Below are 15,481 nucleotides of genomic sequence, written 5' to 3'. Positions count from 1 at the left end.
TGCCACCTGTCCAGGATTCACCCGGACAGTTCGGATTTGGAATCATGCGTCTAGGTTTCAGACTGTCTGAAACCCGGACACATTATTTAGACTGGACTATGGTTTCCCAGCAGGGTTTCTGGCTGCAGTTTTCACTGCTGAGAGTGTCTGTTACACTGTCTTTCACACTGCCCAAAGCCACCACTAACAAACCATACCCTCCACCCCCCCCCCCCCCCCTACCAACACATACAGACGGGAGAAGAGAGAGGGCTTGATCTGCACCTCTTCCCCCCCCCCCCATCCCTACTCCTCTGTGTCTGCCCCACACTCCAATCCCCGGCGCTGTGCTTCAGAAAAGGAAAGTTGAGGCTGGAAATTTGAAGTCCAGCAGCCTCAGATCCATCTGAATGAGAGGTGCAGACTGCCAAGGGGTGAGTGAGCTCACCATCCATCCCTGTCTCTGAATGAAGTCTCCCCCCCCCCCTTCCCTCTCCTTCCTCAGAGAGAGTACACTAAGTCAAATCAGGGTTCTCAGAGCACCCCTTACATCAGAGTTACCCTTTACACCAGTGTTTCCCCTTACAGCAGAGTCCTCTCTGTACATCAGAGTACTCAGTGTTCCCCCATAAATCAGGGTTCACAGAGCACCCCTTACATCAGAGTACTCAGTGTTCCCCCATAAATCAGGGTTCACAGAGCACCCCTTACATCAGAGTACTCAGTGTTCCCCCATAAATCAGGGTTCACAGAGCATCCCTTATGTCAGAGTCCCCAGAGTTCTCCTTTACATCAGAGTCTGCAGAGTCTCCTCTTACAGTAAAAGGGAAATCAGCGAGTTCAGATGTAAAAGAGAAACTCTGTGGACTCTGATGTAAAGGGGGACTTTTGTTATTAACTTCATATGATTAGAAATGTTATTTAGTAGCAAAATATATGTATAGCTTATACTATAAAAAATTAATTTCTGTGCGCCACAAAACTGTTCGGGTTTGACTTGAAGAAAAGGTGGCGGCCCTAACCTTTAGTCATATATTTTGGACTATCACCTTAAGTTATATACTCATTTATTGTCAGCATATTTTATTGCAGTTTTGCACAGCACCCACGCTTTATATGTCTATTGCTTCAGGCATCCATCCTTCACTGTGAGTTTTTATTTGTATGGCACTCTATCAGAATCTATATTTGATTGCCACTCTCTAACATTTATTCTAGTTTCGCACGTACCGAACAAGGATTGCTGCACACCCAGACACATATAATTTTACACTAGCACTTTTTGACCTTTACCCTTTTATCCTTTACCTGCATACTCATCTGTTCTCCTTCCCCCTCCCTGCCCTTTCTTCCCCTTTTTCTTTTCTCCTTCCCTCTCTTTCTCCCCCTCCCCCCCCCCCCTCTCCCCTAGGGTTGCCACCTTTTCTTCAAGTCGAACCCGAACACTTTAGCGGCGCACAGCAATTTCTTTCCTATAGTATAAACTATACATATACTTTGCTATTAAATAACATTTCTAATCATATGAAGTTTATAACAAGAGTCCCCCCTTTACATCAGAGTCCGCAGAGTTTCTCTTTTACATCTGAACTCGCTGATTTCCCTTTTACTGTAAGGGGGGGTTCTGCAGACTCTGATGTAAAGGAGAACTCTGGGGACTCTGACATAAGGGATGGCTCTGGGAACTCTGATTTAAAGGAGAACACTGACATGGGTGTCCGCAGAATTTTTTTCAGGGGGGGGGCATCATTTTAGGGTCACCCATGAACCGCCCCTTTTCGACAATGTCATTATCACGTTATCATGGTCAGAGACTGCAGATCTAGTACAGTCCATAGGATAAGTAATAGATAATGGCCAACAGGCCCTCTTACCAGACCCCACAAAACTACAGCAGTGATCCCCCCGACTGGATGATCGCTCACTCTGGGTTCCCCAGGGGCGACTCTGGTCAGTAGTGTATCATGTCTGTACCCTGGTAGTGGCTTGGTCTTTTTCTCTCTAGTGGCACTGGGCAGCGTGGCTCTCTCTGGTGGCGCTGGGCAGTGAGGCTCCCTGGTGGCACTGGGTAGCATGGCTCAGTCTTGTGGCACTGGGCAGCGAGGCTCCCTGGTGGCACTGGGTAGCGTGGCTCTCTCTGGTGGGGCTGGGCAACGTGGCTCTCTCTAGTGGGGCTGGGCAACGTGGCACTCTCTAGTGGGGCTGGGCAACGTGGCTCTCTCTGGTGGGGCTGGGCAACGTGGCTCTCTCTGGTGGGGCTGGGCAACATGGCTCTCTCTGGTGGCGCTGGGCAGTGAGGCTCCCTGGTGGCGTTGGGTAGCATGGCTCAGTCTCGTGGCACTGGGCAGCGAGGCTCCCTGGTGGCACTGGGTAGCGTGGCTCTCTCTGGTGGGGCTGGGCAACGTGGCTCTCTCTGGTGGGGCTGGGCAACGTGGCTCTCTCTGGTGGGGCTGGGCAACGTGGCTCTCTCTAGTGGGGCTGGGCAACGTGGCTCTCTCTGGTGGGGCTGGGCAACGTGGCTCTCTCTGGTGGGGCTGGGCAACGTGGCTCTCTCTAGAGGGGCTGGGCAACGTGGCTCTCTCTAGTGGGGCTGGGCAACGTGGCTCTCTCTGGTGGGGCTGGGCAACGTGGCTCTCTCTGGTGGGGCTGGGCAACGTGGCTCTCTCTAGTGGGGCTGGGCAACGTGGCTCTCTCTAGTGGGGCTGGGCAACGTGGCTCTCTCTAGTGGGGCTGGGCAACGTGGCTCTCTCTGGTGGGGCTGGGCAACGTGGCTCTCTCTGGTGGGGCTGGGCAACGTGGCTCTCTCTAGTGGGGCTGGGCAACGTGGCTCTCTCTGGTGGGGCTGGGCAACGTGGCTCTCTCTAGTGGGGCTGGGCAACGTGGCTCTCTCTAGTGGGGCTGGGCAACGTGGCTCTCTCTGGTGGGGCTGGGCAACGTGGCTCTCTCTAGTGGGGCTGGGCAACGTGGCTCTCTCTGGTGGGGCTGGGCAACGTGGCTCTCTCTGGTGGGGCTGGGCAACGTGGCTCTCTCTAGAGGGGCTGGGCAACGTGGCTCTCTCTAGTGGGGCTGGGCAACGTGGCTCTCTCTGGTGGGGCTGGGCAACGTGGCTCTCTCTGGTGGGGCTGGGCAACGTGGCTCTCTCTAGTGGGGCTGGGCAACGTGGCTCTCTCTAGTGGGGCTGGGCAACGTGGCTCTCTCTAGTGGGGCTGGGCAACGTGGCTCTCTCTGGTGGGGCTGGGCAACGTGGCTCTCTCTGGTGGGGCTGGGCAACGTGGCTCTCTCTAGTGGGGCTGGGCAACGTGGCTCTCTCTGGTGGGGCTGGGCAACGTGGCTCTCTCTAGTGGGGCTGGGCAACGTGGCTCTCTCTAGTGGGGCTGGGCAACGTGGCTCTCTCTGGTGGGGCTGGGCAACGTGGCTCTCTCTAGTGGGGCTGGGCAACGTGGCTCTCTCTGGTGGGGCTGGGCAACGTGGCTCTCTCTGGTGGGGCTGGGCAACGTGGCTCTCTCTCTGGTGGGGCTGGGCAGCATAGGTCTCTCTCTCTGGCTTCCACCCAGCACACTCCTCATTCTTTGTCCTGTAGCGCTCTCTCCCTCGCTTTTTTCCAGGCTGCAGTCTCTCAATCTCTCTCTTGATCGAGCTGTAGCCTCCTCCCTGTGGAAAATGGGGCCGCCAATCTTTGGGACTACATGTCCCATGATGCGCTCCTTTCCTAGTCTCCTTTGACTGGCCCTCAGTTATTCACCCCACTGGCGAGTGGCACCAGGGTGCGGGCTTCCCACACCCCAATAGCGACGCAACTGTGCTAAATTTATGATCAGATCCCTGATTCCAGGGGGGGGGGCACTTGACCCCCCTTGCCCCTACCTGTGGACGCCCATGAACACTGAGAACTCTGATGTAAGGGGGAAACACTGTGGCCTCTGGTGTAAAGGTGAACTTTGATGTAAGGGGTGCTCTGAGAACCCTGATTTGCCTTAGCGTACTCAGAGGAAGGAGAGAGAAGGGGGGGGGGGATTCAGTCACACACAGGGATGGATGGTGAGCTCACTCACCCCTTGGCAGTCAGCAGCTGTCATCCAGATGTATCTGAGGCTGCTGGACTTAATATTTCCAGCCCTAACTTTCCTTTTCTGAGGCACAGCGCCAGGGATTGGAGTGTGGGCAGAAACAGAGGGGTAGGGGTGGGGGGAGGAGGTGCAGATTGTGCCCTCTCTCTTCTCCCATCTGTATGTGTTTGGGGTGGGGGGGGGGTGTTGTTAGTGATGGCTTTGGGCAGTGTGAAAAAGAGTGTAACAGACACTCTCAACTTAGACAACTGCAGCCAGCAACCCTGCCCGCAAGCCATAGTCCAGTCTAAATAATGTGTCCGGGTTTCAGGCAGTCTGAAACCCGGACGCATGATTCCAAACCCCGAACTGTCCGGGTGAATCCTGGACAGGTGGCAACCCTACTCTTCCTCTCCTTGCTTGTATTCCCCCATTTGCGCAACACTAAAACCATTTCCCATAGACACCCTCCTAAACCTTGTGGACGGCCTTCCCAGAAGAGGTGAAGGTGTTATAGCTGCGAAGGGGCGGAGCCAACTCAATATTGAACCCCTCCGGACTTCTGGCCCGTACACCCGATCCGAATATCGTACGAAGACTGGGATTTCATTAAAGTCCCAATACTTTTGACAATATTGTGAATAAAATATTTGGGGGGGGGGGGGTTGCGTAATTTTCTGTCCTAAAATAATTTTTTAAACGTGAGCAAAAAGAGTTCTGGCGGTGAAAGGGTTAACCCCCCAACCCCTCCCCCCCCATGGACCTGGACGGTTCACCTGCAGAGGAGGTCAGAAGATTGTCCTTCAGGTTTCTTGGGGACAATCCCAGGAAAGGAAGGAAATGAAAGAGTTACAATGTAACAAAACGGTGACAGGAGAGCTGGGAGGGCTGAAGAGCTTGCAATCAGAGCAGGCGGAGTTCTTCCTCGCGTGTGACCTCCCATATATAACCAACCAGGATCAGGAGGAAGGCGAGAGGAAGAGCTGGGAGTGGAGGGAGCTGGTAATGTTTCTGATGATTCCTATATACCCCATATATACATATATATATATACACACACACACATATATATATATAATATAATAATGGGGGGGGGCGATATAACGGAGGGCGAGCGGCGCGGATCCGGAGGAATAAAATGAAAATGAAAGCAAATCCCCGGGTGGGGGGGGGGGGGGTGGAGGACAGAAGACTCTTCTGGGAAGGGAGAAGAGAGGGGAGGGGAGGGGAGATTAATGGGGGACAGGGGGCGGATAGCAGATGGTGGGGGGGGGGGAGAGGGGATCGATATAACCAATATCTTTGTTTTAAGGTGTTGTTGTTGTTGTTGTGCTCGGCGCTGTACAAATGCGGCACACTGGAGGGGTATCCGGGGATGGGGAGGTACAAAGGACATGGCGATGGGGGGGATATCCAGTACTGGGGTCCAGGCAACCCTCATCCTCTGCATGACTTGTCTGCACCAACCAAGACATGAGAAAAGGAAACAAATCAAATGAATCAGGTGAGGTGTGATTGGTCGGGTGTCCCTCTGTGAGGTGTGATAGGTCGGGTGTCCCTCTGTGAGGTGTGATTGGTCGGGTGTCCCTCTGTGAGGTGTGATTGGTCGGGTGTCCCTCTGTGAGGTGTGATTGGTCGGGTGTCCCTCTGTGAGGTGTGATTGGTCGGGTGTCCCTCTGTGAGGTGTGATTGGTCAGGCGTCCCTCTGTGAGGTGTCGTTGGTCAGGTGTCCCTCTGTGAGGTGTCGTTGGTCAGGCGTCCCTCTGTGAGGTGTGATTGGTCAGGCGTCCCTCTGTGAGGTGTGATTGGTCAGGCGTCCCTCTGTGAGGTGTGATTGGTCAGGCGTCCCTCTGTGAGGTGTGATTGGTCAGGCGTTCCCCAGTGAGGTGTCGTTGGTCAGGTGTCCCTCTGTGAGGTGTGATTGGTCAGGCGTTCCCCAGTGAGGTGTCATTGGTCAGGTGTCCCTCTGTGAGGTGTCGTTGGTCAGGGGTCCCTCTGTGAGGTGTGATTGGTCAGGCGTTCCCCAGTGAGGTGTCATTGGTCAGGTGTCCCCCTGTGAGGTGTCGTTGGTCAGGCGTCCCCCTGTGAGGTGTCGTTGGTCAGGCGTCCCCCTGTGAGGTGTCGTTGGTCAGGTGTCCCTCTGTGAGGTGTGATTGGTCAGGTGTCCCTCTGTGAGGTGTCGTTGGTCAGGTGTCCCTCTGTGAGGTGTCGTTGGTCAGGTGTCCCTCTGTGAGGTGTGATTGGTCAGGCGTTCCCCAGTGAGGTGTCGTTGGTCAGGTGTCCCTCTGTGAGGTGTCGTTGGTCAGGGGTCCCTCTGTGAGGTGTGATTGGTCAGGCGTTCCCCAGTGAGGTGTCATTGGTCAGGTGTCCCTCTGTGAGGTGTCGTTGGTCAGGGGTCCCTCTGTGAGGTGTGATTGGTCAGGCGTTCCCCAGTGAGGTGTCATTGGTCAGGTGTCCCCCTGTGAGGTGTCGTTGGTCAGGTGTCCCCCTGTGAGGTGTCGTTGGTCAGGCGTCCCCCTGTGAGGTGTCGTTGGTCAGGCGTCCCTCTGTGAGGTGTCGTTGGTCGGGCGTCCCTCTGTGAGGTGTGGTTGGTTGGGCGTCCCTCTGTGAGGTGTCGTTGGTCGGGCGTCCTTCTGTGAGGTGTCGTTGGTCGGGCGTCCCTCTGTGAGGCGTCCCTCTGTGAGGTGTGGTTGGTCGGGCGTCCCTCTGTGAGGTGTGGTTGGTCGGGCGTCCCTCTGTGAGGTGTGGTTGGTCGGGCGTCCCTCTGTGAGGTGTGGTTGGTCGGGCGTCCCTCTGTGAGGTGTCGTTGGTCGGGCGTCCCTCTGTGAGGTGTCGTTGGTCGGGCGTCCCTCTGTGAGGTGTGGTTGGTCGGGCGTCCCTCTGTGAGGTGTCGTTGGTCGGGTGTCCCTCTGTGAGGTGTCGTTGGTCGGGCGTCCCTCTGTGAGGTGTGGTTGGTAAGGCGTCCCCCTGTGAGGTGTCGTCGGTCAGGTGTCCCCCTGTGAGGTGTCGTTGGTCGGGCGTCCCTCTGTGAGGTGTCGTTGGTCGGGCGTCCTTCTGTGAGGTGTCGTTGGTCGGGCGTCCCTCTGTGAGGTGTCGTTGGTCGGGCGTCCCTCTGTGAGGTGTCGTTGGTCGGGTGTCCCTCTGTGAGGTGTCGTTGGTCGGGCGTCCCTCTGTGAGGTGTCGTTGGTCGGGCGTCCCTCTGTGAGGTGTCGTTGGTCGGGCGTCCCTCTGTGAGGTGTGGTTGGTCGGGCGTCCCTCTGTGAGGTGTGGTTGGTCGGGCGTCCCTCTGTGAGGTGTGGTTGGTCGGGCGTCCCTCTGTGAGGTGTGGTTGGTCGGGCGTCCCTCTGTGAGGTGTGGTTGGTCGGGCGTCCCTCTGTGAGGTGTGGTTGGTCGGGCGTCCCTCTGTGAGGTGTGGTTGGTCGGGCGTCCCTCTGTGAGGTGTGGTTGGTCGGGCGTCCCTCTGTGAGGTGTGGTTGGTCGGGCGTCCCTCTGTGAGGTGTGGTTGGTCGGGCGTCCCTCTGTGAGGTGTGGTTGGTCGGGCGTCCCTCTGTGAGGTGTGGTTGGTCGGGCGTCCCTCTGTGAGGTGTGGTTGGTCGGGCGTCCCTCTGTGAGGTGTCGTTGGTCGGGTGTCCCTCTGTGAGGTGTCGTTGGTCGGGCGTCCCTCTGTGAGGTGTGGTTGGTAAGGCGTCCCCCTGTGAGGTGTCGTCGGTCAGGTGTCCCCCTGTGAGGTGTCGTTGGTCGGGCGTCCCTCTGTGAGGTGTGATTGGTCGGGTGTCCCTCTGTGAGGTGTCGTTGGTAAGGCGTCCCTCTGTGAGGTGTCGTTGGTCAGGCGTCCCTCTGTGAGGTGTCGTTGGTCAGGCGTCCCTCTGTGAGGTGTCGTTGGTCGGGCGTCCCTCTGTGAGGTGTCGTTGGTCAGGCGTCCCTCTGTGAGGTGTCGTTGGTAAGGCGTCCCTCTGTGAGGTGTCGTTGGTCGGGCGTCCCTCTGTGAGGTGTCGTTGGTCGGGCGTCCCTCTGTGAGGTGTCGTTGGTCGGGTGTCCCTCTGTGAGGTGTCGTTGGTCGGGCGTCCCTCTGTGAGGTGTCGTTGGTCGGGCGTCCCTCTGTGAGGTGTCGTTGGTCGGGCGTCCCTCTGTGAGGTGTGGTTGGTCGGGCGTCCCTCTGTGAGGTGTCGTTGGTCGGGCGTCCCTCTGTGAGGTGTCGTTGGTCGGGTGTCCCTCTGTGAGGTGTCGTTGGTCGGGCGTCCCTCTGTGAGGTGTCGTTGGTCGGGCGTCCCTCTGTGAGGTGTGGTTGGTCGGGCGTCCCTCTGTGAGGTGTCGTTGGTCGGGCGTCCCTCTGTGAGGTGTCGTTGGTCGGGCGTCCCTCTGTGAGGTGTGGTTGGTCGGGCGTCCCTCTGTGAGGTGTGGTTGGTCGGGCGTCCCTCTGTGAGGTGTGGTTGGTCGGGCGTCCCTCTGTGAGGTGTGGTTGGTCGGGCGTCCCTCTGTGAGGTGTGGTTGGTCGGGCGTCCCTCTGTGAGGTGTCGTTGGTCGGGCGTCCCTCTGTGAGGTGTCGTTGGTCGGGCGTCCCTCTGTGAGGTGTCGTTGGTCGGGCGTCCCTCTGTGAGGTGTGGTTGGTCGGGCGTCCCTCTGTGAGGTGTCGTTGGTCGGGTGTCCCTCTGTGAGGTGTCGTTGGTCGGGCGTCCCTCTGTGAGGTGTGGTTGGTAAGGCGTCCCCCTGTGAGGTGTCGTCGGTCAGGTGTCCCCCTGTGAGGTGTCGTTGGTCGGGCGTCCCTCTGTGAGGTGTGATTGGTCGGGTGTCCCTCTGTGAGGTGTCGTTGGTAAGGCGTCCCTCTGTGAGGTGTGGTTGGTCGGGCGTCCCTCTGTGAGGTGTGGTTGGTCGGGCGTCCCTCTGTGAGGTGTGGTTGGTCGGGCGTCCCTCTGTGAGGTGTCGTTGGTCGGGCGTCCCTCTGTGAGGTGTCGTTGGTAAGGCGTCCCTCTGTGAGGTGTCGTTGGTAAGGCGTCCCTCTGTGAGGTGTCGTTGGTCGGGCGTCCCTCTGTGAGGTGTGATTGGTCGGGTGTCCCTCTGTGAGGTGTCGTTGGTAAGGCGTCCCTCTGTGAGGTGTGGTTGGTCGGGCGTCCCTCTGTGAGGTGTGGTTGATCGGGCGTCCCTCTGTGAGGTGTGGTTGGTCGGGCGTCCCTCTGTGAGGTGTCGTTGGTCGGGCGTCCCTCTGTGAGGTGTCGTTGGTAAGGCGTCCCTCTGTGAGGTGTCGTTGGTCGGGCGTCCCTCTGTGAGGTGTGATTGGTCGGGTGTCCCTCTGTGAGGTGTCGTTGGTAAGGTGTCCCTCTGTGAGGTGTCGTTGGTCAGGCGTCCCTCTGTGAGGTGTCGTTGGTAAGGCGTCCCCCTGTGAGGTGTCGTTGGTCAGGCGTCCCTCTTTGAGGGACTTTGGGGGTGAATGTAGAATAGGGGAGTCAGCTTTTGGGGAGACATCTAGAATAAGGGAACGGCTTTCAGGAAGCACCTAGAATAGGGGAGCAGTTTTGGGGGGACATTTACAAGAAGGTGGCTACTTTTGGGGGTACATATAGAAAAGGCCTCTGTCTTTCTGTCCCCTCTCTTCTAACCCCCTCCACCACCTACCCTCTATGTCTTTCTGCCCCTTTCCCCTCACCTACCCCCTATGTCTCCCTGTCCCTCTCTTCCTTGTCTAATACCCCTTGGCCCAACTACGCGCTCTGTCTTTCTGCCCCCTCTCTCATAACCCTTCCACAAACTACCCTCTCTTTCTGCCCCCCCTTATACCCCCCCAACCTACCCTCTGTCTTTCTGCCCCCTCTCTAACCCCTCCACCTACTACCCTCTATGTCTTTCTGCCCCCCCCCCTCCTCACTTACCCTCTGTCTCCCTGTCCAACTCTTCCCTGTCTAATACCCCTTGGCTCAACTACCCTCAATGTCTTTCCGCCCCCTCTCTTCTTACCTGTCCACCACCTACCCTCTATGTTCCTGCCCCCCTCTCCACATCTAATACTCCCCATCTAATAATATGTCTTTCTGCCCCCTCTTTCTCCCTCCCAACCTACCTTCTGTCTTTCTGCCCCCTCTCTTCTAACCCCCCCACCACATACCCTCTATGTCTCCCTGTCCCCCTCTTCCCTGTCTAATATCCCTTGCCCGAACTACCCTCAATGTCTTTCTGCCCCCTCTCTTCTTACCTGTTCACCACCTACCCTCTATGTTCCCGCCCCCCTCTCCCCATCTAATACCCCTTCCCCCAACTACCCTATATGTCTTTTTGCCCCCTTTGTCCTAACTACTTCTCCCCCTACCTACCCTCTGTGTGTCTCTCTTTCTCTCTCTCCCCATCCCTACTTCTCTCCTACCCGTTTTTGCTCTCTCTCTCCTTCCCCCACCTACCCTCTGTTTCTCAGCCTCCTCACCCCTGTCTCCTACCCCTTCTCCCCCCCACTTACCCTCTATGCCTTCCTGCCCCCCCCTTGCCCTTGTCTACTACACTTTCTCCCCCCACTTACCCTCTATGTCTTCCTGCCCCTCTTGCCTTGTCTACTACACCTTACCCCCTCCCCCACCTACCTTCCATGTCTACCCCCCCTCACCCCTTCTTTCTCTGCCCCAGCCACCCTCCTATGACTGACTCTCTCTTATTGCCCCCCCCCCATAGTCTGCTCTTGGCCAGTCATGGCATCCGCTTGCAGTAAGTTGGAGCCCGCCATCGAAGTCCTGGTGCGAAATTTCTACACCTACGCCGAGAAGAAGGGGAAACACGACAAGATGAACAAAAAGGAATTCCGCAAGATGGTGTCCCAGGAGCTCCAACATGTGCTGACGGTGAGGTGGGGGGCTTCTTCTCACAATGGGGGGGGGGCATGGGGGAGGGGATTTTATTGGCTGGGAAAGTGGCCATTACTCATCGATGGCGGATCGTTGTGCACAACACGGCCTTTATCGGCAGTGCAAAGCCCCCCCAGGACCCCCCGTGCCCCGCTAGATATGGCGGCCATCCTTTTGAGTCATCAGGAAATGTGTTGGGGGGAGTGCTGGACCCAGAAGTGGGCAGAATCCGAGAGGCAGCTAGTTGTTCTTCTGGATATCTCTGGGGGTCTCTGGAGTCATCTGGAGAGTATGGAAGGAATAAAGGTGGGATAAGTTTAGGATAAGTCCTGCAAGTTATTATTCACCTGGTGAGAGGTCAAAAAAGACATCCAACAAGTTTCGGGGGCTCAGAACGTCTTCCTCAGGACATAAGTGCTGGAAGTAATGGGGTATCTTGGAGTATCTCCGGGAGTCTCCAGAGTGGTATGAAGAGTATAGAAAGGATGAGGGTGCCATAAGCTTAGTGTGAGTCCTGTAAGTCATTATTCACATGGTGAGAGGTCAAAAAAGACATCCAACAAGTTTCGGGGGCTCAGAACGCCTTCCTCAGGACGTAAGTGCTGGAAGTAATGGGGTATCTTGGAGTATCTCCGGGAGTCTCCAGAGTGGTATGAAGAGTATAGAAAGGATGAGGGTGCCATAAGCTTAGTGTGAGTCCTGTAAGTCATTATTCACATGGTGAGAGGTCAAAAAAGACATCCAACAAGTTTCAGGGTCTCAGAACGCCTTCCTCAGGACTTAAGTGCTGGAGGTAATAGGCTATCTTGAAGTATCTCCGGGGGTCTACAGAGTGACATGAAGAGTATAGAAAGGATGAGGGTGCCATAAGCTTAGTGTGAGTCCAGTAAGTTTTTATTGTACATGGTGAGAGGTCAAAAGAGACATCCAGCAGGTTTTGGGGGGCGCAAATCTCCTTCCTCAGTGCTTAAGTGTTGGAAGTAATGGGGTATCTCTGGGGGTCTCTGAAGTAATCAGAGGCACGAACAAGGGATAGGAATGCTATACATTTAGAAAAAGTCCAGGAAGTCTCTGCTGCACATGAGAGGTCAAAAAAAGACCTTCAACGAGTTTCAGGGGCTCAGAACGCCTTCATCAGGGCTTAAGTACTGGACATAGTTACATAGTTAGTCAGGTTGAAAAAAGACACAAGTCCATCCAGTTCAACCAAAAAAATAAATAAATAAATAAAATAAAATATACTATACATACATATACACATATACATATACCAGCCCATATACCCAATTCTATACCCACAGTTGATCCAGAGGAAGGCAAAAAACCCCAGCAGAGCCATGATCCAATTTGCTAAAGCAGGGGAAAAAATTCCTTCCTGATCCCCCGAGAGGCAATCGGATTTTCCCCGGATCAACTTTACCTATAAATTTTAGTACCCGGTTATATTATGTACACTTAGGAAATAATCCCGACCTTTCTTAAAGCAATCCACTGATTGGGCCATAACCACCTCTGCAGGGAGTCTATTCCACATTTTCACAGCTCTTACTGTGAAAAAACCTTTCCGTATTTGGAGATGAAATCTCTTCTCCTCTAGACGTAAAGAGCGCCCCCTTGTCCTCATTGTTGACTGTAAAGTGAAAAACTCAACACCAAGTTCCCTATATGGACCCCTAATATATTTGTACATGTTTATCAAATCCCCCCTTAATCTCCTCTTATCAAGAGTGAATAAATTTAGTTCCTCTAATCTTTCCTCACAGCTGAGCTCCTCCATGTCTCTTATCAGTTTGGTTGCCCTTCTCTGCACTTTCTCCAGTTCCCCGATATCCTTTTTGAGAACTGGTGCCCAAAACTGAACTGCATATTCCAGATGAGGTCTTACAAATGATTTGAACAGGACATAATGGGGTATCTCTGGGGGGGGGGGGGGGGGTTTCTGGAGTAATTTGAAGAGTTTAGAGGGGATGAGGGTGCCATAAGCTTAGTATGAGTCCAGTCAGTCTTTACTGCACATGATGAGAGGTCAAAAATTATCTCCAATATGTTTCGGGGGTTCAAAACGCCTTCATCAGGGCTTATGTGCTGGACATAATGGGGTATATCGGGGTCTCCAAAGTAATGCGAGGCTTATAGAAGGGATGAGGGTGCCATAAGCTTAGTGTGAGTCCAGTCAGTCTTTATTGCACATGGTGAGAGGGTAGAAAAGACCTCCAACGTGTTTCAGGTACTCATAACTGCTTCATCAGTGCTGGAAGCAATGGAAAAGAATACTGGATGACAGACTTTGATAAATAAGAATAAAAAACGTATAAATTCTGGTCGCTGGTCTCCCCCTCCCCATTCCTCTCACTTCCTGTCCCGGTGTCACTGGAACAGGAAGTGAGGATAATTTATTTATTTATTTTTTAGTATAATGAGGAAATGTTGTCTGGTATTTTATTACTGTCACCATCTTCCTCTCACTTCCTGTCCTGGTGTCAAGTACAGTACAGGTTTTCCCCATAAGGGTGGGACTTTAAAGGCACAGATTGTCAGACATATACAAAAAAATATATAAAATGACTTTATTTAAACAATATAACAAAATAGAATAACAATCATACATCCATATCTAGAAAAAAACAGTACATATATCTGTGCAAGATGGCGTCTGAGTGTGTATGGTACCTCCGATATCTCACAGAGAGTGAATGCACTCGAAATCTGGACAAGCAACCAATGATCATGATTATATATTCGATAAACCCTACGCGTTTCGGAGTGTAACCCGTTGCTTCTTCAGAACTGGTCAAATATACAAGTTATTCTAAATGAAACGATCTGGGATATAAAAAAAAAGATACATATTTTAAAACGGCCCAGTTGAATAGCTATTTGTGTCAAACAGTACAGCAATTGGATGGAAGGAGGCGTGTGCGTTCATAGTCTACTCCCGCGTCCAATGAAGATATCCAAAACTACAGGGAAATGGCCAGAGAGGCCAAAAAGCACAGCTGGACAATTCAGAAGTAAAAAGGTTATATATAGATTCCCGGGGTTGGTGGGAGAGGCGGGTGCCAGAAACGCCGGCAGGTAAACCCGGGACCCCATCCTGGTGTCAAGGGAAGAGGAAGCAAAGGGGAAATCTCCCCCAACGATGTCCCAAATAATCCTGGCAAAATTTTTAGAGGGGTTGCCTGGAGAGCGTTCCAAGATAAAACTTGTAGGACAGGAAATTGGCAAACAAATGTAGCCAATAATTGTAGCTATTATTTATAATTTCCTCAAGCGTTCTCCAGAATTGTTACGTTGTATCTCTTGCTATAAATAGATACGTATTCCCAACTCTCCACAGCGCCACCCAGTGGCCATAATAAAAGAATGTTTGTTCTGGAGGTTTTTTGCCCAATTTGCATGGAACCAATGTCCGTTCAGATTATACATTTATATATATATATGTTTTTTATAATTGTAACCCTAAAATATCTTCTCCCCCCCCCCCCAGAATACAGAGGACAAAGAAGCCTCCAACATGCTGATCCAGTCGCTGGACATGGACGAGGACGGGGAAGATCAGCTTTGACGAGTATTGGACTTTAATCGGGGAGATCGCCCGGAACATGAGCCTCCAGATGGCCCTGCAGTGCCAGGAACGACCCTAGTGCCCCAAAGGCGCCATGCCTCCTGCGCCCAGCAGGGGTGGGCGCTCCTCGTACATCGAGGAAGGAACGTTCCTGGAGGACTAAGAACACACCGGACCTCGGGTTCCCAGAATCCTTCACTTCCTTTTTTTTTTGAGCCAAGTAACAAAGTCCAGGAGGGGGCGCCTTCACCCCCCTGTTGGCATCACCTGTATAAATCATATATTCCATGTGCTATATATACCTTTCTATATACACGCTCTTCCCTCTATTGCCTCCACTCTATTGGGTATTGTGGTGACCAATCAGAAAGCTGCCGGAGGGTGAACAAGGATTCCAAACCTCCTTCATCTCACTTATGATTGGATGCTGGCATCCACCAAAAACCCCTCCCCCCCAGCCAGTTCAACCCTTTCCCCCTGCCCCCCCCCTCTCTTGTACGCCATCAGTGGTTTCGTGCCGCGGCTTCCACAAGGGCGGCGGTACCACCAAATCCTAATTAGGGGGCTGTCAGGGTGACCCCCCCATGTCTTCACCGGCCAATCACCGACTGAGATTATACAAAGATATTATTATGTGCTGTAGACGTGACGTATCGCAGTATTTTGTTTTTATGTGCGAATAAAGCTGATTTCATATTTTATTTTATTTATAAATTTAACGTGTCAGATTTTATCTTTCTGATCACCGTAATGTAACTGTGTCCCCCCCCCTCCCCCAAATACAATGTCACCGTACCCCTCCAGAGCTTACACTCTAATGTCCCCTCCCCACAGTCACATCAGTCTCTGTACAGAGGAGCTTACACTCTAATGTCCCCTCCCCCACAGTCACATAAGTCTCTGTACAGAGGAGCTTACACTCTAATGTCCCCTCCCCCCACAGTCACATCAGTCTCTGTACAGAGGAGCTTACACTCTAATGTCCCCTCCCCCCACATCACATCAGTCTCTGTACAGAGGAGCTTACACTCTAATGTCCCCCTCCCCCACAGTCACATCAGTCTCTGTAC

General features: G+C 53.6%; 1 protein-coding gene across 1 annotated transcript; it reads left to right on the top strand.

Moving 5' to 3' along the window:
* The first annotated feature begins 5,382 nt into the window (after positions 1-5,382).
* Positions 5,383-15,112, top strand: S100A16 (S100 calcium binding protein A16). The gene is given in 4 exon segments (XM_077463859.1): positions 5,383-5,529; positions 10,677-10,843; positions 14,334-14,393; positions 14,395-15,112. Coding segments are annotated over 4 exon segments (354 nt in total). The 5' UTR covers positions 5,383-5,498; the 3' UTR covers positions 14,491-15,112.
* The last annotated feature ends 369 nt before the right edge of the window (positions 15,113-15,481 follow it).

The sequence above is a fragment of the Lithobates pipiens genome, unplaced genomic scaffold (genome assembly GCF_037356315.1).
Source record: "Lithobates pipiens isolate NorthernLeopardFrog02 unplaced genomic scaffold, aLitPip1_a1.2 Scaffold_30, whole genome shotgun sequence".
NCBI classification, from domain to species: Eukaryota; Metazoa; Chordata; class Amphibia; order Anura; family Ranidae; genus Lithobates; species Lithobates pipiens.
Note: the sequence above shows the minus strand (reverse complement) of the source record. Positions and strands in the feature narration are given on the sequence as shown.